This window comes from Sander lucioperca, chromosome 3 (assembly GCF_008315115.2).
Source record: "Sander lucioperca isolate FBNREF2018 chromosome 3, SLUC_FBN_1.2, whole genome shotgun sequence".
In the NCBI taxonomy this organism is placed as follows: domain Eukaryota; kingdom Metazoa; phylum Chordata; class Actinopteri; order Perciformes; family Percidae; genus Sander; species Sander lucioperca.
Window position 1 is genome coordinate 39,734,838 of NC_050175.1, and position 24,365 is coordinate 39,759,202.

Consider the following 24,365-nt stretch of genomic DNA (forward strand, 5'->3'; position numbering starts at 1 on the left):
ACGAGCCACTCGCTGCTGTTTAGAATGCACTTCCTGTGTCTAAATGTGATGAGATTTTTTTTACTATTTTTATTTTGGCGGCAGCCTTGGTAATAAATGATCATTGCTTTGTCCAAAAAAAAGGCGACAAGTCTGTTTTGTTCATCCTTGTCCCCTTTATCATTAAGTGCTTTTCATCTTTGGAAGGCAATACCAAACTTCACTAGAATTTCAATTTATGTATCCTTTTCCTTACATTTTGTTTTGTTTATTGTCTCCTTAGGCACAACATACACAGAGTATATGGATGTGTACAGTGACAAACAAGCTGAAAAAGCAAAAACAAACAATAAAACAAGGTGGGGGTGGCAGCTGAGGTTAAGGCATTTCAATATATAGATTATCAAGGGCAACTATATCCATCCATGCCCTTATTGTCTATTCATCTTAGCTGTTGTACATTCCAAATTCGCTATCCTATTCGAGGCCAGAATCAAGTAAACCTGCAAAGACATTTTTGTAGTTTTGCAGCTGTAAAGCCTGCAAACAACAGCCTATGTTGATTAAAAGTAAGGTATGAATTGTCATATAAAACCGTCATTTAAAATACAGAGAGATGGATTTGTTAAGTCTGATAGAGAATCATGAACACATTTTTAAAATAGCAATACAAGGGCATTACGCTTTTTCTTACATTTTGTGTAATTTGATTGTAAGTTCATTCTTTTTTGTGTCTGTTTTATCACGTGGCTGTCGCTCCTCATGCTAACTGTCTTCCTTTGTTTATTCCAAAAAAGCTGCTGTGGCTGCTCCAAGAAAAGCAGAAGCATCATTTTCTGTGCTGAACAAGAGATTTTGTTCCTATAAGACCTACGAGACACTGAGTGCTTGCACAGCAAATGTTAAAGTTTTCATGACCTGGATATATGTTGAATCGCTACTCTATGGTATGAATTGTTAATAGAGAACAGCAGTTGTTGCTAATTAAGTGTTACTTTAGGTTTTGATGTGTTTTAAATTGGTAATCAGAGGCTTATGTTGACTTTATTGTAGACCTTGTGTTCAAATGCAATTAATTTATATCAAGCTTCAAATGATTTTAGAATAATTTCGGGGCTTGTTGCACATCTGGATTCAGGTAGGATTGACGCACACACACACTAGAGGATGGATACCCGAACCGACCCGGCGGAACCCGACGGGAACCCGGGCCGGGTTCGGACCGATATTTAGAAATGATGTTCGGGTTTGCGTCGGGCTCGGTCACATCAGCACGATAAGGCATTGAACATTTTAAAAATTAAATAGTTTATTAATGTGCGCTTGTTGCCCCGTGTGCGCTGATGCGCTCATCTGTTGACATTTCCAAATGCCCTACATTTGCTTAATAAAAGCGGGCTTTCCACACAAACAAACGTACATGTGTCATTAGTATGAGAAAAAGACGTGGACCGGGCTCGGACAGAAAATGTGGCCCAATCCGCACTCTAACACACACACACACACACACGCACACACACATGCACACACACACACACACACACACACACACACACACAAACACACACACACACACACACACACACACACACAACCTAGAGAATGATCTTTAACTGTAGTCAACAGATAATAATAAAAAAAAGCTGAATATCCATTGATCTGAACCACCTGTCAGAGAGACAATTAGTTGGTTTGGATGAACAGCCACATCACAGAACACACACACACACACACACATATACTGTTGGATTATTTTGACTCCAACCTTTACCACAGCTGTCAGAACAATGCCAATACAAGCAACTTTGTTGTTCAAATATAGCTCAAACAAGCACCTCTTTTCCCCCCCGCTGAATGAACAGGGAGATGATCAGCTCGCCCTATTTTAGTTTGCTGGTAATTGACACAACATTATTTTGGTCTCGTAGTGTTTTCAGGATCAAATAAACACACCTGTTTGATTTTTTTTAATGGGGCATGACATATATTTGTGCATTGTAAAGTGTGTATGCACATGCTGTCTGTATTTATAAATCAAATGCAATTAAACGATTAAAATATCTTCCTGACAAATGGGTAAATCTGCAAGAGTTACATGTGCTTTGATTATTAAATCTTTATCTTGACATTTTTGTTTGTTATAAGCAATTTCCTCACATGCACTGTATAATAAATAGGTCATGGTTTGTTTATTTATAGGTCATTTTGCACATTTGCATATTTCTATTTTGGATTCATTCTCATGTCAGAAAATGTCACCCTACATACTGGGTGAAGCACTAAAAGTGTCCTGACAGCAAGTTGCATCCAGGTAAACAGGATTTATGAATCCCTGGAGCATGACTACTGAAAAACAGACCTCTTAAATATTGTACATAGAAAACCAGTCTATCATAGCTCTTTCCATTTTGGAGCAGGCCCTGATTTTAATTACTATACATGGTGAATTAGCTAATGAATAATGAATGGATTCCTCACACTAAGTGCTCTGACTGCTAATGCACTTGCAATTCGCTCTCTCTACCCCCTCACACACTACCAATGTTGCTTCTGTCTTTTCTTTTTTTTTTTTTAGCCCCCCTCTCCAAGTCTAAATCACACACTTCCCATCTCTGCTTTTTCTCACTCTCACTCCGATTTGATTAGATTTTCCTCTGTAAGGAATTATTAAGTGATGAGAGTGGAGAATGAGACGGAGTTAAAGAAAGGCTCCAGGATAGAGGGAGACAGATAGTGGTTCTCACGGGAGTGAGGGAGAAGGAGATAGGTGCTTCGAGGAAAGAGAGTGAAAAAGCTGGAGGATTAAGGTGCAGTGGAGCTGCAGACATGCAGCGAGAGACAGTGAAAGACAATGTGCTCTGTGTGCTCAGTGTGCTTCAAATCCAATGGAAGTGAGATCTACAAACGTGCATCCAGAAATAGGGCTGCAACTATCGGTTATTTTCATTGAAGATTAATCTGTCGATTATTTTTTTTTGATTAATCGATTAGTTGTTTGGTCTATAAAATGTCAGAAAATGGTGACAAATCTTCATCAGTGTTTTCCAAAGCCCTGGGTTGGCGTCCTGAAATGTCTCGTTTTGTCCACAACTCAAAGAAATTCTGTTTACTGTCACAGAGGAGTGAAGAAACTAGAAAATATTCACATGTAGGAAGCTGGATCAGAGAAGTTTGACTCTTTTTTTTTTTTTCATAAAAAATGACTCAAACCGATTAATCAATTATCAAAAATAGTTGCCGATGAATTTAATAGTTGACAACCAATTAATCTTTGCAACACTATTTAGAAATATATGACAACATATGTGATACATGCAATGGAGAGCTGGGGAGAATGTGTACATTCCAGACACATAGGTTCTCTGTAGATTTTTGACAAACTATCCTTATGTCTGCATCAATGTGTACTTCAGTTTCCTTCCACAGTCCACAGGGTTAGGTGACGTGGAGACTCTAAAGTGCTTGTAGGTGTGAATGTGTTTAGCTGTCTATATGTGTTAGCACTGTGAAGACTGGCGACCTGTCCATGGTAGTTCTCACCCAGTGCATGATGGGATAGGCTGCAGCCCCCTATGGCGCTGAACACTAGTGATATAGAAAATGGATGGATGGATTTGCTAGTGGTAAAACTATAAATGATACATTTTCAAGTATTTTCAATGATTTAAAGCTGCCATAACCTCTCTTATTTTATATTAACAATTACTTATTATTTTTTATTGCAGTTCTCTACGGAGCATTTCAGCATCTTTCAGCTCATTGGTTTGGTTTTCCATTTTTTTAACCCCAGCCTGTAGCTGTTTTCATCAAAGTAGCTCCAAAAACCCACAGTACACCAGCTGCCCAGCACCAAACGGCGGTCTCAGTTAAAGACTAGCTGGTGAATATGGTGGAGAATTCAGCAGCTAGAGAGCCAGATATCTGAGATGTGTTTCAGGTATAGATCAAAAAATCCAAACGTGGTGATTTTTCGATGCATTGAAAGATTACATGTCTCTTTTTATAGTGTCAGTTTTAAATGGCATAATCCATAAACCAACAGGGAATTTACATAACATGCCATGACATGCGTCATCGTACAGTATGTACGGCAACTTAAACATTAGCTTCAGCCAAAAAAAAAAAAAACATCTCTTTTCTAAAATCATGAATAATTGACAGTACAACGTGCACATTTCGGATCAAATACGTGGCCTGGGGTCGTGCAAGCTACATGCTTGACTCAAACAACTAAACTGGAGAAAAACAAGCTACCTCAGATAAACAATAATCAGCACCACAGCAGCTGGACAGCTTCGCCTCAGGCTAACCAGGATTAAAACACAAACAATGTCAGGCGTGTAAAGATAACCCAGGGTAATGTTAAATCGAGATTAAAGCCCAGGGTTAACAGGTTAAAAGACACATGTACTGTAAAGGATGTTTGGACTGCAGGGCATTGGATGAATGCCGATTAACAACTGCAGCGTGATTCACAAAGGTAAAATGAATGTCAAAAATGAAATAATGTGTCTTATTTTCACATACAATCAGCATCATCTTCATCACCATGCTGACAAGCAGAGTTATGTATATTAAAATACAAACATTATTCAAAGTAGGACTATATCATACATCACAAAGTTCAAGTATAGCAAAGGCATACACAATTTAGACTATAAGAGGCTGAGGCAGGACTTGTGGTAAAAGTCATCTCCCATAAAATGGCACTGTGTTGTGCAATAATTAGCATTCGATTGACATCAGTCTTTTTGAATGATCAATAATGAACAGAAATTAAAACATGTATTAGGATTTCAAAGAATGGAAGTAGCACCAGAACACCAAGGACAAACGAGGACACACCAACAGGGAAAAACATTTTCGGGGGGATGCACATTTTGGCACAACACCAATCCTTAACAGCTTATTAGCATGCCAGCTGAGAATTCTCCCCATGACCAAGTAATGAAGGAAAAACAAGATGGACTACCTAGCGTATGCTGTCAACACTGGCGACATGCAATCAATCAGCCATCAGCAGTGAGAAAACCAACACAATGCGTTGCCTAGCACAACCACAGCTAGTCTGCTCAGCAGCTGGTTTACTAGATAATAAAACATAATAACGCAGGGTAATGATCATCATCACCATCATCAGCGCACAATCCAAAGTTAGAACGGCACATCATGTTTGGGTTGGAACAATACAACCAATCCCAGGCCTACCAATTGACCCTGCACGAGCAGAACAATAACACGGCTCATTGTGTAGATCTGTGACTTTATGAGAGACTATTTGTACAGTGTACATTCATCTTTTACAAAACTGTTGACTACCACTTGAATAATAGCATCTTCCCTGCTTTGATTTCGGACTGACTTTAAGACGGTCTCCTACCATGCGTCACGCATTCGCTGCTGACTTATCAAAGCAGATTAACAGAGAGAAAAGAAAAGAGGAGGGAGAAGGGGGGGGGGGGGAATCAAAATCACACCACTGAGAACATGTCTGCTCTATAGCTTTCATTTATTGAGTCCAAATATATTTGATGGTGGTTATTTTTAAACAGACCTTAATCCTCTGCTCACCCTTTACCGTGAGGTAGATAATAATAGTAATCTGGTCGAAGGGAATTTAATTTCCAAGCTGTGAATCATTGCAGTGGGATGGACTAGTTGCTTTATGAAAGGAATTTATAGTGTCTTACAAATTTGGCAGTTAGATGACAACACACATTCAACATTGTGCATTGCTCAGGATCAATTTGTGCAATTTTGAGATCCAAATTAGCACTAGTGGCACCAGATCCCCATATAATACAACATGGCACATGGCAGGGATATACTTTAATAAGAATAGCTGAGAAGTACCCATTGTTCCTTTTTGTTCTACATAGAGGACTAGGTGAATAGATTGCCTTCGAAGTAGGACAACCTATTGGCGCTCTCTTAATATTCACTTCAAATGGAAATCTATCCTCCACTTCTAGAAGCTTTGTGTATTATGTTGGGAACTTCTTTTGAAGATATTCTAAGTAGGAGAGATTTAAGATCCTCCCATTGTAGCCACGCAGGAAAGAGCTTGTAATGTACACAGCACTCTTGTCCTGCCCTTGAGCAAGTCAGCGATTCCCCACTGACTTGCTGCCAGCTCCAGGGGGCGCTCTTTGTGAAGATGACCCGACACTCTGACCTCCCTGGAGGGAGCCAAGTGAAAAGAGAGTTTCACTGCGGGGATCAATAGAAGTATCACACCCTTATCACTTTATTCTAGCAATTTGGGACGGAAGGGTTTAGCTTGCATTTAATCCTTGACCAAGATTTGAAGGCTTCTACTATACTGTATGGATGTGCTATTCTTACACTGTGCATGTGTTTGTGTGTGTGTAGCTGTTGCGGGATGCAATGTGACCATAAGGTGAATTTATGTGTGTTCATTTCACAGTAAATATTAATTATGATTTCCATCTTTGTCATAGTACATTTGTGTTTTTGGAGTTGCAGAATATCAAAGAATCCACCTCCTTATGCACAACGACAAAGCATAATGGCATAATAATTTTTCTTACTGCGTTTCAGTTTTTCAGTGCAATATTTAATGCTTTTTGTTGATGTTTGCATAAAAGGTAATTATGCGTAAACAGCCTACTTATAGTCCCACAGGTCCCCACTGTATGCTCTTCATGGAAGCTGGATGATTGGATGCTGTGTGCTTTTTAGACTATATAGGCCAATTTATATAGTGAAGCCCATTAACTATACAGAAGCTATGTTTCCTCACGGCTTTCATCTTTTTTTTTTTTAAGACTCCAAACATGATTATGTGTGCTGGAGGCTGGCTTCAGCGTGGATACAGATCTGAAATCGACTAGACGTCTCAGACTCTCAGCCCTATTAATCCATCACCGTTGCATCAGAAGAGTAACATCCACTTTTAAATGTTCAAGTAGTTCTGCTCACCATTACATGTTAATGCTTACAGTGAGGAGTAGGCTACCGTGTCAGCTAAGACAAGTCAGGAGGAGCATCTTATCCGTTTCTGTGATTTCTACATTTTTCTCTCCAAAATAAAGCTATCGTAAGTTAACACTGCTTGGTGTGTGGCATTTGGTCAAGTCAAGTAGAAACCCAGTCAAGCCAACAGACAAAGCAAAGCAAGATGCTTCCAACAGCTCGTTTTAAAAGAGGCATATGGCAAGCATTGCTTAAAACTGGCATTTGTAGCTTTCACGTTTTTATTTTATTTTTTATTTTAGATTGGGAGAAAAGTAGGCATAGCATACAATATATTCAGCCTTCATCTTTTTGGTCTTGCTACACCTGTTTGGGAGTATTGATTTGATGTTTGTGGGTGTGTATACTTTTGTTTTGTTTTATAGACTGAAAGTAAGCCCTCTTTATAGTTAAACAAATATGCTAATCTATTTTAAAGCCAAACAAATACCTTTACAAATATTTACAGTACCTTAATGCTACACCAAGCTAGAGCTGTTTACCATCACCTACCTTTTTAACAAGACAAACACAATTTATCCTACTATAATTATACATCATGTAGCCTGAATATTATTCAGATTCACACATCTAACCTGTGTTTCATTTTTCTGTGCCTGTCAACATCAATTTTTAAATCCAACAGTTTGTCAGCATAGGGGTATGTGACTGCATTGCACTTATTAGAGACGTGTGAATGACTTCTCACATACTCATGGCTATAGGGCAGAATCCAGTGAAAGGATTTCCAATGAGAGATTGTGGCACGTTGGTGGGCAGCAATCTTAAACAAAAGAACAAAAGACTGCACCACGTATGGTGCCATCTGTTGTCAGTATCCTGTCACCCCAATGTGAACACAAAAGCTCCAGAGAGAACTGCCTCCAACTTCATCTATTCAGTCAATTTGCAAAAGAGAATGGTCGGAATTCATTGGCAAATAGCTGTGACTGAACAGGGGACACTCCAGTGAACTAATCCCTTCGAGCACTCTGCATTTTGCAGGGAGCGGCAACCTGCCAAGATGGCCATTGAAGCTACATTGCTATTGTGCCATTTTTAATGCAACACTGTTGTCTTTCTCAACACTAACAATAGCTGACAGTATTTTGGCCTTTTGGAAGTATTTCCCCTTGCACCAGTGATACAGTAGGCCACAGGAAGAGAGCAATCTAAATGCTTCCTACAAATTGCAAACTAAAATAGCTTTTTATCCCTGGCCATGGACATTTGAAATGCACGTGTTATATCATGAAAACACAACTCCCTGGTCAACTTTCTACAGCTTCTGAACCTGAAAGAAAACACATTCAATATGTTATTAACACATTTGGAAAGTGCCAAGTTCCACTGATGAAGCATAACATGCTACAAGGGCATCACTGTGATGTGGAACCTTTTGAATTAAATATTTAATAATTCATCTTTCAAACAAAATGAGTGTCACAAGTTCATTCAGAATTATTTTGCAGGCGGTACAACATTGGCCCTCAGCTGCATGCTCCCTTCACCAATCACACAATTTCTCTGCTAAAGCAGCGATCTGTTTAACTACTGTAAGAGGGCAGCTTATGGGGTCTGTTCAGCTCATTATTCTGCCACTGATGCAGGCTGTGTGTACTCACCTACCTAAACCCAAGCGGACACCTGCTTTTTAGCACTGCATTTGTTTCCAAAATGTTTTGCAGTGAAAGCATTAGTTTTTATCTGTGTAACCAATTGCCAAGATTGTCCCCACCACCATGAGTCATGGTAACATACTCTACTGTGCCATGTTTTCATTTAGTCCAATCCGCCTTGACTCTGCCATGATGCTATTCCACCTACAATTGGCCGATCTTACAGATCTCTCTCTTTTTTAGCAACGCAGTCATGGGAGCAGATTGGTGGGCTTGACAAGTGACACGAATACTAACAGCGCCCTCGCATTCAGTCAGTCTGCCACCCAGAGCATCCTGTCTTAATCCCTTTGCAGAGACCAGACAGAGCCTTGGCAGAATGCATTTGAACATGGAGGTCCCTGCTGATTATTTAGCCCAAGCAATTATTATAATGGAGGCAGCATAAGGTAATACGTGAATAGGAATTGAATTATCACTTGAAAGGTGTATCTTTACCCTCTGGCTCTCCCTCTATCCAGTATTGGCACAAGTGGCAACCTTTCTCTCCTCGCCAGTAATTAAAACACATGAAATAACATACAGGGCCTCAAAATGTTCTATAATGTGAACAGCAACAACACAAAAGGTAACACAAGGGCAAGATCCTGAAAAACAGCTGCACCCAGATATACATGTTTGACAGTAGCCATACCTACTCGATATTTAAAGGTCCAATGACATGCTGCTTTTTGGATGCTTTTATATAGGCCTTAGTGGTCCCCTAATAGTGTATCTGAAATCTCTTTCCCGAAATTCAGCCTTGGTGCAGAATTACAGCCACTAGAGCCAGTCCCACAATGAGCTTTCCTTAGGACGTGCCATTTCTGTGTCTGTAGCTTTAAATGCTATTGAGGAGGAGAGAGGGGGGGCAAGGTGGAGGGTGGGGGTGTGGCCTTGACCAACTGCCATGCTTTGCTTGTTTGCAAGCCATGATGTCTCTCTCTTGCTCATGGGTGGGCCAAATTCTTTGGGCGGGCAAAGCAGAGAAAGGGGAGGTAACCTTTCCCCTTATGACATCATAAAGGGAAGATTCCAGATCGGCCCATCTGAGCTTTCATTTTCTCAAAGGCAGAGCAGGATACCCAGGGCTCGGTTTACACCTATCGCCATTTCTAGCCACTGGGGGACCATAGGCAGGCTGGGGGAACTCATAGTAATGTTAAAAAACCTCATGAAGTGAAATTTTCATGCCATGGGACTTTTAACATAACTCCAATTTCTAGAATTTACAGATGTGTAATGTGTAAGGTTTGCTACTCGACGCAGCGGCCCGCGGGTTCAGCTCCAGCCTGCGGCCCTTTGCTGCATGTCGTTCCCCCTGTCTCTTCCCTTTCATGTCTTCATCTGTCCTGTGGAAATTAGGGCCTAAAATGCCCGAAAAAATAATCTTAAAAAAAAAAGACTGCAATAGCCAAGACTGCACTCATCAGTCTATGGTGCAAAGTGGCTGGACGGCCGATAATACTATTACATTTATCAGAAATAAGTGATTGAAGCTAATGTCTTTTGTACCATTTTCAGACATAATACCATAGCATATTGCCTCATAGCAAATTAAAATGTGTCTATAGGTTTTTGTTCTCATAGTTATTGTCTGTCTGACCATAATTCCAGATGGCAGTTTGATTGCTCTCAATTTTGGCTCTCTTTTAATTTAATCTCATTCCATCACGGACGGGAGAAATGAGCCTGGTCATCTAAAATTGTGATTATTTCCAATAATGCGATTGTGCCATCTGGAAGCGCTGCTTTCCTGAGGGGATGGTGGAGGTTAAGCTCAGGTCAGAGGGTCAACTGCACCACCTTTTTTCCCCTCATAGTTCATGATGTAGAGACCTAGATTACAGGCTGCTCTCTTTTGTTGATCAGAGAAAACAAAGATTTTCTGGAAGGTTATAGACCCTTTTTACCTCACATTCAGCTGAACAATGGCAACAATTTTGGTAATAAATTAGCAAGAACATTTTCAGTATATAGTGAGCTAAGTAGACTCTAGCCCCTCGTGAATGAGATGAGTGTGAAGATGTATGGATGGATGGGTTTTCTATATACTGTCTTTCTGATCCGTGTACCTTTATTGGGCTTTGAACCTTCTGAACATAAACCCTTATGTCTTCCTAAAGCTTAATCAATATTTTTTTTCTATAATAACATTAAATCAAATGACTGTGTAAAATGAAATAGGTTGCTCATAGTGTCGAAAGCAGTCTAGTAGTAGTAGTGTCAGCCAACCCTGCAGTTTTGTAAAGGTTTTTAGTCTCTTTTGGCTCATTGTTAAGAATTGTATGGCCTCCATACATTATTTGCTGTAGGTTTGAGTCAATGTATCAGACAGCTTATTTTCATGTTTCTGTGCCCCCTAGTGACCAATAATCGTTTAATGCAGCTTTAAAATTAAAGGAGCCAATGGAGTGTGTATGTGAAAGCATTTAGTTCTATCTATCTAAAATGACTAAGAATTACTTAAAAGGTTTCTGAAATTGAAACCCATTAAGGCGCTGTGAGCAACTGAGTAAACACTTTTGGTTTGGTCAGCTTTATTAAATCTGGAGTGTCCCTGCAGTCGTGACAGCATCCCACACCCTGCACCCTATAGCTTAGAGTCCTGTTCCACCTTTCACTGACCCCCTTGGCAGCTATCCATTCATGAAGCACTTTATCTCCACACAGATGACAGAAAACACTTCAGCGTAACCCACTAGTATGACCTTGCCTGTAAGTCTTATCTTTTCCATTTCATGCCTGCAGTCGTCGTTTAACAAGACGTTATAGAATGTTCATGGATTGTATCTCCCGTGCAATAAGGATGATGTTACCTTGAATCCACTGTAAATGACATATTGTGGCTCCAGACAGTTGTACTTCAGTAATTTTTCCAGATTACAGTGCACTTCATCGGGGCCCTGTAATTATTTTCACAAAGGAGAACAGAGCAAGAGCCGCATTGCCAACACACCTTGTTTTAAACACTAAAAGCGACGGGTGTTCAACATCTTTTGTTTCAAAGCGTCACTCCTACAACAACGGGTCCAGTCAAACCAGATGATAAAGATGAAGCAAATACAAAATATACTATATATCTAGGGTTGGGTATCGTTTGGGTTTTTTCCGATACCGGTGCTAAATCGATACTTTTAAAACGGTGCCGGTGCCTAAACGGTGCCTGAACTGGTGCCTGAACCGAAATATATATAATATATTTATAATATATATAATATAAAATATAAAAAAGGAGCACAAAACGACAGTTGGTGACATTAAAGAACAGCTTGTTTATTGCTAAGGCCTTATGGTAAAAATTAAGTCACACTTTACACCGCTTAACGTAACCTGTCAGCATTTTAACCATTGTGTTTAATCCAGCTACTAGATAACGGTGATGTAGCGTCCCGTGCAGCGATGCTTCTGAAAAAAAAAAAAAGTCAGGCACCGAAATGAGGAACCAACATTTTCGTTCTTATTCGGTCTTGTTACTACCGTTTACGTCGGAACCGGTGCCCTGTTGGCATTGTGCTTCAGTACCCAACCCTATGTATATCAGACATTAACAGCAAAAGCAAAATCAGCAAATGGCAGATGTGATTATACTATAACCACTAAATGTAACAATATACCAAGCATTATGATGCATGTAAAAGGTGCAGTAAGGCCTACTCTAACAGCCTACACTTACCCTAGTTACAGGCACAGTTTTATTGGCGGTAGCATGCAAGCCAGTGACAATACTAAAAATATTTGTTGGATAACACCATCCTAAGAGAATGAAGGACATGCACTGTTTTTGCTGTTCTGAGACTCGTCTAGTCAACGAAAGGGCCATTATTTCTGTTCCAGTTAAAAGAATAGAGTTTGGCTGATAAATCAGCAGCACCCAACAGTCTGCTAGATTTATTTCCTTAACACCAGCACTCTGCGTACTGAGGCCAACGTGGGGGAGGGGAATTCCCTTTTTTTCAGGTGGAGCAGAGGCGGAGAATGGACCACTCTGTCTGAATGTCAGAATGAGACAGCAGCAGTGGTGGCTGCTCATCATGATGGGCCCCAGTAAAAGATTTTCAAACTGCCACCCCCCAATGTCAGACATAAACCTGCACACAGATTTTGAACCCCAGCACACATTGTTTGGAAGCTAATAGCAATGCTGCTGTAACGTTATATTGAACTGATTATTACTGGATTTCCTTATCTTAAACTTCATCTCTAATTGTATAAAACTGTCCAACCATTATACTGGGCTACATTTAGCTATTTTCTAAATGTAAGACAGTTGTTCACTTAAATATGAAAACTTAAACAATATCTACTCATTAGTTTAATCTTCTGCATCTGATGTTTTTAGGGGCTGTTATTGTTCATTATCTATTATTTTGCCATTTTTTTCTCACTTATTAACCAATAATTAACAAATTTCTCAACAAATCCCCTGGAAAAAAAAAACAAAACAATGAATTGATGCTACTAACATGTATTTTCTGTGTAGCCAAAGTGTGTTTCTTGTCCCTCTGTGCTCCACTATAATCAAAAAACTACTAAAAAAAAATAAATGAGTCACAGTGTTGCTTCACTACAACAATTTAGTTTATTTTGAGTCAATTCTACTTACCCACTAGTGCACCAAATGTGTAATATACTGCAGTCAAAAATAGTCACCAACAAATGCACTATTTACTCCTGTGTGAGATAACTACAGCACCCAGCTTTTTTAGGATTGTATTGAGCCTTTGTAACAAAATGAAACTATGCATCCGTGACCTGTTTTTAAAGATTTACGTGTTCCATAGTAACAAATGGGGCTTTGGGCTGAGTGACACCCACCTAGTAAGAACGTGATTAAGTATTGACAGATGGACTAGTAACTCAGCGTTGGTTTTAGTCTTTACCTTGGATTTGTTGATAAAGAAAATGTAGCCTTATTGTATGTACTATATGCTAAAATATTCATCAGCCCTCAATATGTCATAATTTCAAACATGAACACAACAAACCTGTTACTCATTTGTATCTCGTATAGGCACATTGTATGCAGGTCTTGTAAAATCCAGATGGCCTGTGAGGTTACAACATCAGCACAAACGAGGTTAAAACAAGACAAACGTATGCAAGTGTAATGAATGGGTAATGTGTTGAATGAATTAGCAAGATGACATTCAGTTCAACAGACAGCCCTCTAAGTGGCCACAGGCTTCTTTCTCCATCATGATGCGACTTGCCACATTTCATATCCCTTCATATTTTACCCACTCTATCACTTTCACACTCACTGGGCCGACTGCAAATGACTGATCAGTAATTGTCTAATAAACAATGTATTATTGTTTAATAAACAATGTGAATTAAATATTACAAATGATTATGAGATAAATAAAAAAAATGTCATGTTCTTTATAGTGACTTAGTAATCATAGTATATTATTTCATTTAATGTAGGAAAATGTAAAACTGCTTTTCAGGGATGTGTGGTGGGGGTGGGGGTTGTGATTCCCGAGGGTATATTAAGCGAGTGCAATTTTGCCAGGATGTAGAGTGTCAATAACACTGGGTGTTAATTGTGATAATATCAGTATATAATAGAATCTTGTGCCACACATGAGATTAGCATGTTAACTGCTGAAAATGTGACTTTTTTATCTGATAGTAACACTGCAAATTGAGATGTCTGCCATCTTGTCACTTGGTTGGAATAATCGCATAATACATAAAACAGTGCAAATCCCCTCTTAGAACTCTGAGGGGAAATGTTTAATATGCCAATAAGCTATGACAAACATGAAAATCTAAATGTGACTGCAAAGCAAGTTGTTCAATAATGCAACATTTCTTGTTACATTTCACCCTCAAAGATGTTTTATCTTCCTCTATTAGACTTGTGTGGAGCAGTGTTAACATATTTATTCTCATCATCATACCATGAGACTATGAAACAGAGATATTGTTTATTTTTTTTGGAGGTGTTACCTAATTTCTTGAGTGGTAGACACTCTGTTATTTGCACCATTGACTGCCAAGCTTGCTTCCCTGGTGTGTGGGAATGTCCAAGCTAACATGTTTGGCTAGTTGGAGTGGAATGCTGTTGGTTGACGTGCACAACACTGACACAACTCTAATCATCTGACACTGTAGTTTAAGCACTCTGAAATAATCTGCTTAATATTACAGTCTCCTTGCTATGTGCACCCAGATTGAGACATATGTAGCCCTTTTCCAACAAACTCATTAGAACAAATACATTTGGCAATCACAGGGGTGTCAGCCATAATGCCAGTGGCTGCTGGTGCAGGAGCAGTAAATTAAGGGTGGGTGTCTTTTAATGTTGCTGGCAGGATTTTAGATGTAAGCAGCTACTGCTTTCAGTAGCTATGAATACATGTTGAGCGTGCCTAGATGGAATTAATCCATGCAGTGTTGCAAACAAAGGGAGGAAGTATGTTTGGAACTAGTTTTTTTTCTTCTTCTGCAATCCCTCCATGTAATGAGGCATTCTATGCTGATAAAATTTATTCAGATAAAAAAAAAAAATTATGAAGAAGGCATGTGGCCAACGCTATAATTACTCTATGAGCAGCATGCTCGTTGCTGAATTTACTGTTTTTCCTAAATCATTCCAGTGGAAATGCAAACGGAGATGTTTTTTGACAGCTGATATTCTTTATCAGTGTGTTTGCAATGTCTGACATGTTCTTCTCTTAGGTGGCAGCATAGGGTTGTTGTAATTCCAGCCAGACAAAATGAGCTCCTGCCAGTGGGAGGCCTCATTCTACTTGATTCCCCAGCAGAGGCTTGTCTCTCCGCAGCCTCCCTACACCATGGCTGGCGTGGCAGCCTTGCTGGTGCAAAAACTAGCCACATGTCAGCTCATTTCTACTGATTAAGCCAGCCACTCATCCTCACCGAAGAACATTTACACCTCAGTTCACAATTTTTACAGTTAAGAAAACACCTGTCATAATATACTCGCTTCTTTTTGCTCGTGGGTTGATGGAAAGAGATGATTAACATAACTTGAGTTGGAAGAGTTGAAAAGAAACAAGGAGAATAGTTAAATGAAAAGGACCCAATAGGCAAGGTTAATGTTTCTTGCACAAGGCAAGCATGCTTTTGCTCTTGGCAAAGGCATTAATAACTGCACTGAAAAATGGTGTCTGCATTACTTAATAGCACTGATTCTGATACAATGCTGTCACATTTTATAATTTCACAGCATATATAATATGTTTGGAATACAGTATGTATTGATTTATTTGTAAGTTACCATCTCTGTGGGCAGGAGATAATAAGGAGTGATAGCAACAAATCAACACTGCTGTGTGGAAGTGGGATGTACAGGCTGTACTGTATGTGTGTGAATGTCTTGGTCTATTTTTATCTTGAGCACACTCAGGCATATTCTTTTACACTTTGGCAGAATGGACTAATCTTATCTAATTTAATCTAATCTAAGATAACAGAGTAACGAGTTTCTTGTTAGTCACTTGATTTGGGAGATAATAAATTCCTCTATAGTTATACAAGGGCCATATCAGGCCACTTCACACACTTGAATCACGGTATTTGTGAGGGATTTTGCTGTGACAATACATCTGATCGTAATGAAACGCAAACAGCACTGCAAGTACTGCTTTGAATAAAAACACATTAATCATGAATCAATGACAAATGCTGTTTTTGAAACCCCAGAAAATGAATCACAGATAAATAATTTCAAAGGCAATAAAAAGGCTATAGAATATTTTATTAGAAAGTTGAGATAGTGAAAAATAACCCTCATTGTTTTGTCACTGGATAACATTCATCAATGAGTTCGTTAAAATATTGTTGTGTTTAACATACAGCACAATAGCTCACCTTTCTCTTTTTTTTTTGCCAGTGTACAGTATGAATGCATTTCACAGTTTGCATTGCTTTTTTAGCATGGATATATATTCTGTACACATTCTTTTCATTGGCACTAAGACTACGATTTGTTTGTGACAGTGCAGGGCCACATTCATTGAGTGTAATGGTAAACTTGTAATGTTAAATTATTCAGGACTACGGCTTTGTGTATTAAATAGTTCCAGGCTTAGGATTCCAATAAGTAAGGGGCTCACAAGAAATTAATCAGAATGCTAAATTCTCCTTTTTCATTTTCTGTCTCCAGTGTAGCTGCATCAGCTTCTGTGAAGTCTAGAAATCCTAAAGATATTAGGGATTTCTTTTGTCAATTTTCTGTCGACCAACTAATCAATTCAGCATTAAAAACTATCTTGTATTGATAGCTTTAACTCAGTACAGCAACATAAATTATGTACTCCTCGCTAATTAATGTGGTTACTAAATATTATTCTCTCTATTTTCTTCTTTTTGCAGAGAACACGAACAGCAGATAAACTATGAATGCTGAACACAATGATCTCTTCCCTCCAGCGCCAGACAATGAGAGGTCGTAGGCTGAAGGGGGCGCTGTCCAACCCCCTCTTTGTGCTGCTTTTGGCCCTCCAGATCCTGGTGGTGGCTGGACTGGTTCGCGCTCAGACCTGTCCTTCTGTCTGCTCATGCAGCAACCAGTTCAGCAAAGTAATATGCACCCGCCGCAGTCTACGGGACGTCCCCGATGGCATTTCCACCAACACTCGCTACCTGAACCTCCAGGACAACCTCATCCAGGTCATCAAGGTGGACAGTTTCAAACATCTGCGCCATCTGGAGATCCTGCAGCTGAGCAAGAATCACATCCGCAGCATTGAAATTGGCGCCTTTAATGGACTGGCCAGTCTCAACACTTTGGAGCTCTTTGATAATCGGCTCACGACAATCCCCAATGGAGCATTTGAGTACTTGTCTAAGCTGAAGGAATTGTGGCTACGGAACAACCCCATCGAAAGTATACCATCTTATGCCTTCAACCGGGTCCCCTCGCTTCGAAGGCTGGATCTAGGTGAGCTCAAGCGTCTCTCCTACATTTCAGACGGAGCCTTCAAGGACTTGAGCAACCTGCGCTACCTGAATCTGGGAATGTGCAACCTCAAGGAGATCCCCAACATCTTACCTTTGGTCAGGCTTGAAGAGCTAGAAATGTCAGGAAACCAGCTCTCTGTTGTCAAGCCCAGCTCCTTTTTAGGATTAGTGAACCTCCAGAAGCTGTGGATGATGCATGCCCAGATCCAAACAATCGAGAGGAATTCCTTTGATGACCTTCAGTCACTGGTTGAGCTCAACCTGGCTCACAACAACCTTACCTTTTTACCACATGACCTCTTCACACCATTGCATCGCCTGGAGCGGGTCCACCTCCATCACAACCCTTGGAACTGCAACTGTGATATCTTGTGGCTCAGCTGGTGGCTGAAGGAGGCAGTACCTGCCAATACTAGCTGCTGCGCCCGTTGCCATTCTCCTGCAGTCTTTAAAGGTCGCTACATTGGGGAATTGGACCACAGCTACTTCCAGTGTGATGTTCCTGTCATTGTGGAGCCACCCAGTGATTTGAATGTGACAGAAGGCATGGGTGCAGAGCTTAAATGTCGTACCAGCTCGCTGACATCCATCAGCTGGCTTACACCAAATGGCTCGTTGGTGACACATGGGGCTTATAAGGTGCGTTTGTCTGTACTCAATGATGGGACACTGAACTTTACTAGCGTCACAATGCAGGACACTGGGACTTACACCTGTATGGTAAGCAACACAGCAGGCAACATTTCTGCCTCTGCTGTGCTTAATGTCACTTCTGTGGAAAACAGCGGAGTGACCTATTTTACCACAGTCACCGTGGAGACCATTGAGACTCCGGGGGATGATAGCCAAACGCCACTTCCCCCATTTGGCTGGGTGTCATCCTCTACAACAAAAGGGACTCCTGTTTCAACAAGGACCACAGAGCGGACTTATACAATTCCAGTTCTTGATCTGGATGGAGAGGGAGCCCTCAATGGCCTAGATGAGGTGATGAAAACCACCAAGATTATCATAGGCTGCTTCGTGGCCATCACACTTATGGCTGCTGTTCTGCTGGTTATTTTCTACAAGATGAGGAAGCAGCATAATCAGCAGGATCCTGATGGCCCTGCCTCCTCCATGGAGGTCATTACAGTTGAAGAAGAGCTTGCAGGTGTCGCTGCCATGGAGAGACACCTAACGCTGCCCCCTCTGGAGCACTACAACCACTACAACACCTACAAGAGCACTTACCACCATGCTCCTATGCTCAGCACCATACACAGCTCAACCACACAGGAACCTTTACTGATTCAAGCCTGTTCAAAAGACAATGTACAAGAGACCCAAATCTGATCTTGAATTTGACTAAACATCCAGTATCAGCAGTTTCATACTTGGAGTACAATGGACCAAAACGTGAAGATAAAAGAAGTCAAAATGACATTGACTTGACAGAGTTGATGTCGATAAATCAGCATTTGGCAAATGGACAACATATGATACTTTAACAAGTGTCTTTACAAAAACAAAGATTATTTATTAAAAGTATGTCTAGTGGCTAAATGAAGAAAAACAAGTTGTGATAGCTTTTTAGCTCATTTTATTTCTCTCTCTCTCTCTCTCTCTCTCTCTGTGTAACACTGCACAAGGGAAAGAATGGTTTTCTTAAAGTAAATATGGAAGGTATGAAATGCAGCTCATTGGAAACCAGTAACATTGGCCTTAAGCTAAAATTAATGCAATGCCATTACTTTAATATTTAGATTTTACCTGATAATAATGTATTTTGTTGAGGGGCATTGCTTTAGTATTTATACGCATTTATTTATTAGTTGTTCAGCATACCAAGTCCAATTTGGCGGAGGTTTATAAAGACAAAAGAAAAAATGGGTTTATTTTCATTGCCAACATATTCTAACTGTCACTCATCACAAAATGAGATCTCTTAATGACACAGCTCTGGGTGATCAGTCACAATGAAGCCAGCATGCCCGAGGAGCAAAACAGTCAAAAAGAGTAGCTGTGCATTTCCCCTGTGGCTCCTAAACAACAGCCATACATCCTTCACTTTAATTAAGATTAAGTTCTTGCTCCCACTCCTCCTTCTACCTTTTCTTCACACTTCAACCTTTACTACTTCTCTCCTACTCCTCCTCTCTTCTTCTTCTTCCATGTCTGAGTTCTCCATCTTCCCTGTCAACCCTCTCTCTGCTCTCTCCCCACTCTCATTTCCTCCATGTCCTCTTGCTTCTTTGATTGTCTCTCTGTCACTTAGCTCAGGCACGTTTCTCACCCCTCGCCATGTCTCATTTGTCGCGCTTTATCCGCCGGCATATGCCGCACGACGGCAGAATATTGCTTGGGAAAATGAAGGGGAGCATAAGGCTGCAGTCTGTAGCCTCCCTGTTAACCCAGTAATGATCTACGTCCACTCAGTGTCCCGTTACCTTGCCATCACCCCAGGGTCACACGAGCTTGGGCGCTGATAGTCCATCTGTTATACAGATAAAGAGGCAAATGAGGCTGCTTTGTAATGTAGTGTGACCCTGTCAGACGAACGCAGACGGAGCTAACATGGTCAGTGAAGCAGCTAGGAACCTGCAACAAAATAAGGGGAGATGGGTTATAGCTCATTAATCTGTATCAGCAATTCATTTGCAGACTAACAGAGGAAAGCTGATAACAAAACAGCGTGAGACTTTTCCACTATCCCTGTGCCAAACATCTAACAGTGGGTGGAGGCCTTTGATATTGAAGCGACCCCTGCTCAGTCTCATTTTTTGTCACAGAAAAACACACACACTTTGATGTTGCGTCATGTATAGACCATGAAAACATTGTCTCTCCTGTAGTCTGTTTACGCTTTGATTTTTCATTTAGTCTGTCAAAGAGGAAGGCTTAAGGAAGAGGGAGGTAGGGATGAAAAGTGAAGAACAGTTGGTGGGGAGGCGGGAGCCAGCGCCACAATAGTCACGAGGGGTCTTCAAACAGATATATTGCAGATATGAAGGGAGTGGAGTGAAAAAAAAAAGATAAGGAGGCAAAACTAGCCATCACACTGTCGCCATGGAAACAGTGACCTTGTGCAGAAAGTAAAAAGAGGTAGATATGCCTTTTGCTTTGGTCTCTGTGCAACAAGCATATTTTAATTTCCCACAGGCAATTTCACAAATGCGACAGATTATCGACAAATCTGACATAATGGAATCTGTATTTACAAATGGTTTTGATGGGATTTGACCCTGCGCATGACGTCACCTTTGCAGCGCAACGCACTGTTTCAGTTATTTTAATGAAATATCGCTGCATGATGTGAAAATTTCAGCATAACTTTTCAGTAGCTCTACTCACCTTATTAATATTCCTTTCAGTCAAGCCAGCTTCCATAGCTTATAGTATGAGCCTAATAAAGCACTGTCACACAAATTCATACGCTTCTTATCAGTCAGTCTCCTAAATGTATTCTTCTATACAGTACAATAACTGTGGAATGGTGGAAGCAAAATATACATTTAAAGACCGGTCGTGTCTGTGGAGGTGGTAGAGACATTTGAAACTGTAAGTGGAGAAGGAACAATTGAAAGCTATTCATGCCTTTCATTGAGTGTTATGAATCACGAGAATACTACCGCCAATGGTAACATCATAGAGTGAACCATTCTTTCCCTTTCCACTGTTTTCTTTTTCAATGCTCAATTCCTTTTCAATGCTTTTGGTGGCTTCATGATTCAATGTTAATGCTGGCTACAGTAAAAAAAAAAAAAAAAGTTTGAGGTTTTTTATATATATATATATATATATATATATATATATATATATATATATTTATATATATATGGGGATGAGGGTTGTGAGAATGAATGGAATACAGTATCTCTGTATTGGTATTTGCTTGAGCAGGATGGCTTTATGTGAAGAGATATTTGAATGCCAGAATGAAATTACAGTAAGACTGACCTGCAGAATGTTGGACTTGAAATACCAGCAGAGTGAGCTTGATTTTTGTGCAAAACCCCAAGCCAAGGTGATCAAATTTGTGTGTGTTATTCTGCCAACTGTCTATGTATAGGGAGGGTTACTGTATGTGTGAATATTCTCTCTCATTTTTGGAGAGAATAATCATCAAATGGTTAAATTTCTACAAAAAAAAAATATTTTCAAAAACATAATGCAAAAAAAAAGATCTTCGATCATAATTTTACATGTGCTTCAATTGTTAAAAAAAAAAACACAAAAAGCAAAACAAAAACAAGAAAAAAAACGAGACTGTGCTTGTAAGGAGTCCAACTAATTTCTCTGAGGATGATGTTCAATTATTGATACCTGAGATTGTAGTTCATACTGTACATGAATACAAATAAAAATTGCAATTCTTTTTTTTCCAATAGATTTCATAGTATGTATTATTCACAGACAAGTTGTCACCATTTTGCCTTCTTTGTCCCATTTGCACATGAACACTTGTATAGAAATATTCAAAGAAAAAGGATTACTAAGCAGCTCCAAGAATGCTGTACTGAGAAGAATGTGCTTTGAAGAAATGTGCTGTAGCTTATTTTATGAGGTCGGAGGAGGGAAGTGGATCTCTCTCAAAAGAAAAGGAAATAATCTTTCTGTATTATGCATGGGAAGTCAGATTCTTTTAACTAATTTGAATCACTCCATCTGTGTAACAGAATCATTTGATCCATAAGGGCAAATCTGAGAATTTCATGACCAGTAGCTAAATATGCTATTCCTGCTCTCTACGCTGAATCACTATGATGAACAAAGAACCTCACAGAACCTTGGAACCATTGTCACAGTCCTAAAAATACAAGCCAACACTACGACCACGTCAGGATTATGTCATATCTCGCGAGCGCGATAAAACAGGCCCACAAGCAAATTATATAATTTCTCATGCGCAGATATTACTCTCCGCACACCAATTCAACAATGGAGAGTTGTACAGGCAGCTACGTGCGTGAAACAAAACAGAGGGAGAGGGGAAGAATGGCACCTTCGCGTATAAAACTAAGCAGCACAGAGCAGCCACCACATGCCCGCAAGTGTCTGCTGTGCGAGTGCTGGAGGGCATACACGCTCTTGCAGGTAAACTCTGCTCTAGAAATGATTTCTGCTCGCCCGATTTAAACTTTTTACATTATGGGGGTGGAAACTAAGGCAGCGCTGGCCCTCCTATGATTGGTCACTTTCAAGGCGATCTCACCCACGGACCTCCTTAAGCCTACTACATACCGAGCCGATAATCGGCCGTGGGACAGTCTGGCGAGGTCAGTGGCTTGAGTCTGTTCGGTGTGTTCTGTGCCGTCGTCTGTCCGAGAGGCCATTGGCCTTCATTTTGGCCGATTTGACATGTATAATCGGCGGGCCGGGCACTGCCGGCAGTCGGATTCAAATGACCCATCTGATTGGTAGAGTGCTAACCCGGAAACGGGGAGCGGAATGAGCGTGACTGGAGTCTCTCAAAATCTGACGAAAATCTTTTAAACTGACCTTTGTTGATCTGAAATGAAGACAGATTCAGCAACTGCATGGCCTATTTCTCGCTTAAAATGTTTTCAGAAACACGTTTCGGTGAACTACTTTAGTACAATATGAGATTGTATTCTGAACAAGCCGCCATGACAGTCTGTCTTTGAATTTCCGGAGAAACCAGACCCACGTAACGTGTTCGTCCAATCAGCTGCCGGTTTTCATTTTTGGGCGACAATACAGATTAGTGCCGCCTGCTGTTATGGAGACTTATTATGTCTCGTCGCTTTGGTGTGTTCCGAGGCACTTTTTTGACCAACTCGGGTAGACTTTTTTGGTAACTTTTCTGCCGAGGGTTGGCCGTCTGGTCTGTGTGTCTGGGGCTTTAGCCTACCGTGATTGATAGCTGTTGCTCAGGAAGCGCGGAGTTGTTGTACCGGCCAAAGAATTGTTTTTCTGTCTATATTAATTATGTAGTGCAATATAGTACTGTACACTGTAAATAAGTATGTTGAGAATAAGAATAAGAATGTATCAGTGTCTCTAATTTGTTCTGATGTTGGGATATGTGCGATGCTTTTGAAATGCCCGTAAATCCTTTCAGATGTATGAACCCATGCCTCTAACATTAGAACTAACGTTAGCCTTAGCTAGCATGGCTGCAAGCAGGGTGCGATTTTCCAGGGGGATGCGAGGGATTTCCCCCTTTCTGGTCTACATATCCCTGCCTCTTTATTATATTATTTTTATCCTCAGTGGGGACAAATTTGTATCCCCCTTCAAAGTGATCATGCTACTTCACCAATAGACCATTATATACCTAAAATAGTTTAAAAAAATGTAAACTAAGTAAAGTGGTGTAACGTGAACATGGATACAACAGGATAAAATCAGTGCGGCAGTTACTGGTTGTATTTAGCCGCTACAGAGCTCCGGGACGCCGGCTAGCAGCGGCAGTTGTTTAGCCGCCAATAGGTGACTGTGAGCCGGCTACAGGCACCGCCAGATGACGGTGCTTTCAGGGGCCGTGGTAGTTGAGTTTAGGCAGAAAAGGTGAGCGTCATGCGGCAATGACAGTTAAGTTTAGGCAACAAAACAACTAGTTAAGTCTAGGAAAAATATTGTGCTTTGGATTAAAACACTCCGGAGGAAGCATTTCCTGGGTGAAAGTATTTTTTTTTTCGCCGCAAAGTGAATTTAGCTCCCCGGCTTGAAAGCACCATGTTTTATGTTGACACCACATTGTGCTATTTCATTCTGAGATTATTTTCCATTGAATATTGAAGTGCATAAATAAGTGTTTTGGCATGTCTGGCCGAGTGGCACTATATCCATGGTCGAGAAAGGGGGATTTAA

General features: G+C 40.3%; 1 protein-coding gene across 1 annotated transcript in view; it reads left to right on the forward strand.

The window, feature by feature from the left end:
• The window catches only part of lrrc4cb (leucine rich repeat containing 4C, genome duplicate b), a 42,105-nt gene extending 20,185 nt beyond the window's left edge, over positions 1 to 21,920 (forward strand). Inside the window, exon 2 of the mRNA XM_031290132.2 lies at positions 16,962 to 21,920. Within this exon, the coding sequence (XP_031145992.1) occupies positions 16,989 to 18,884 (1,896 nt within the window). The 5' untranslated portion in view covers positions 16,962 to 16,988 and the 3' untranslated portion in view covers positions 18,885 to 21,920. The remainder of the gene's footprint in view (positions 1 to 16,961) is intronic.
• Positions 21,921 to 24,365: the final 2,445 nt, after the last annotated feature.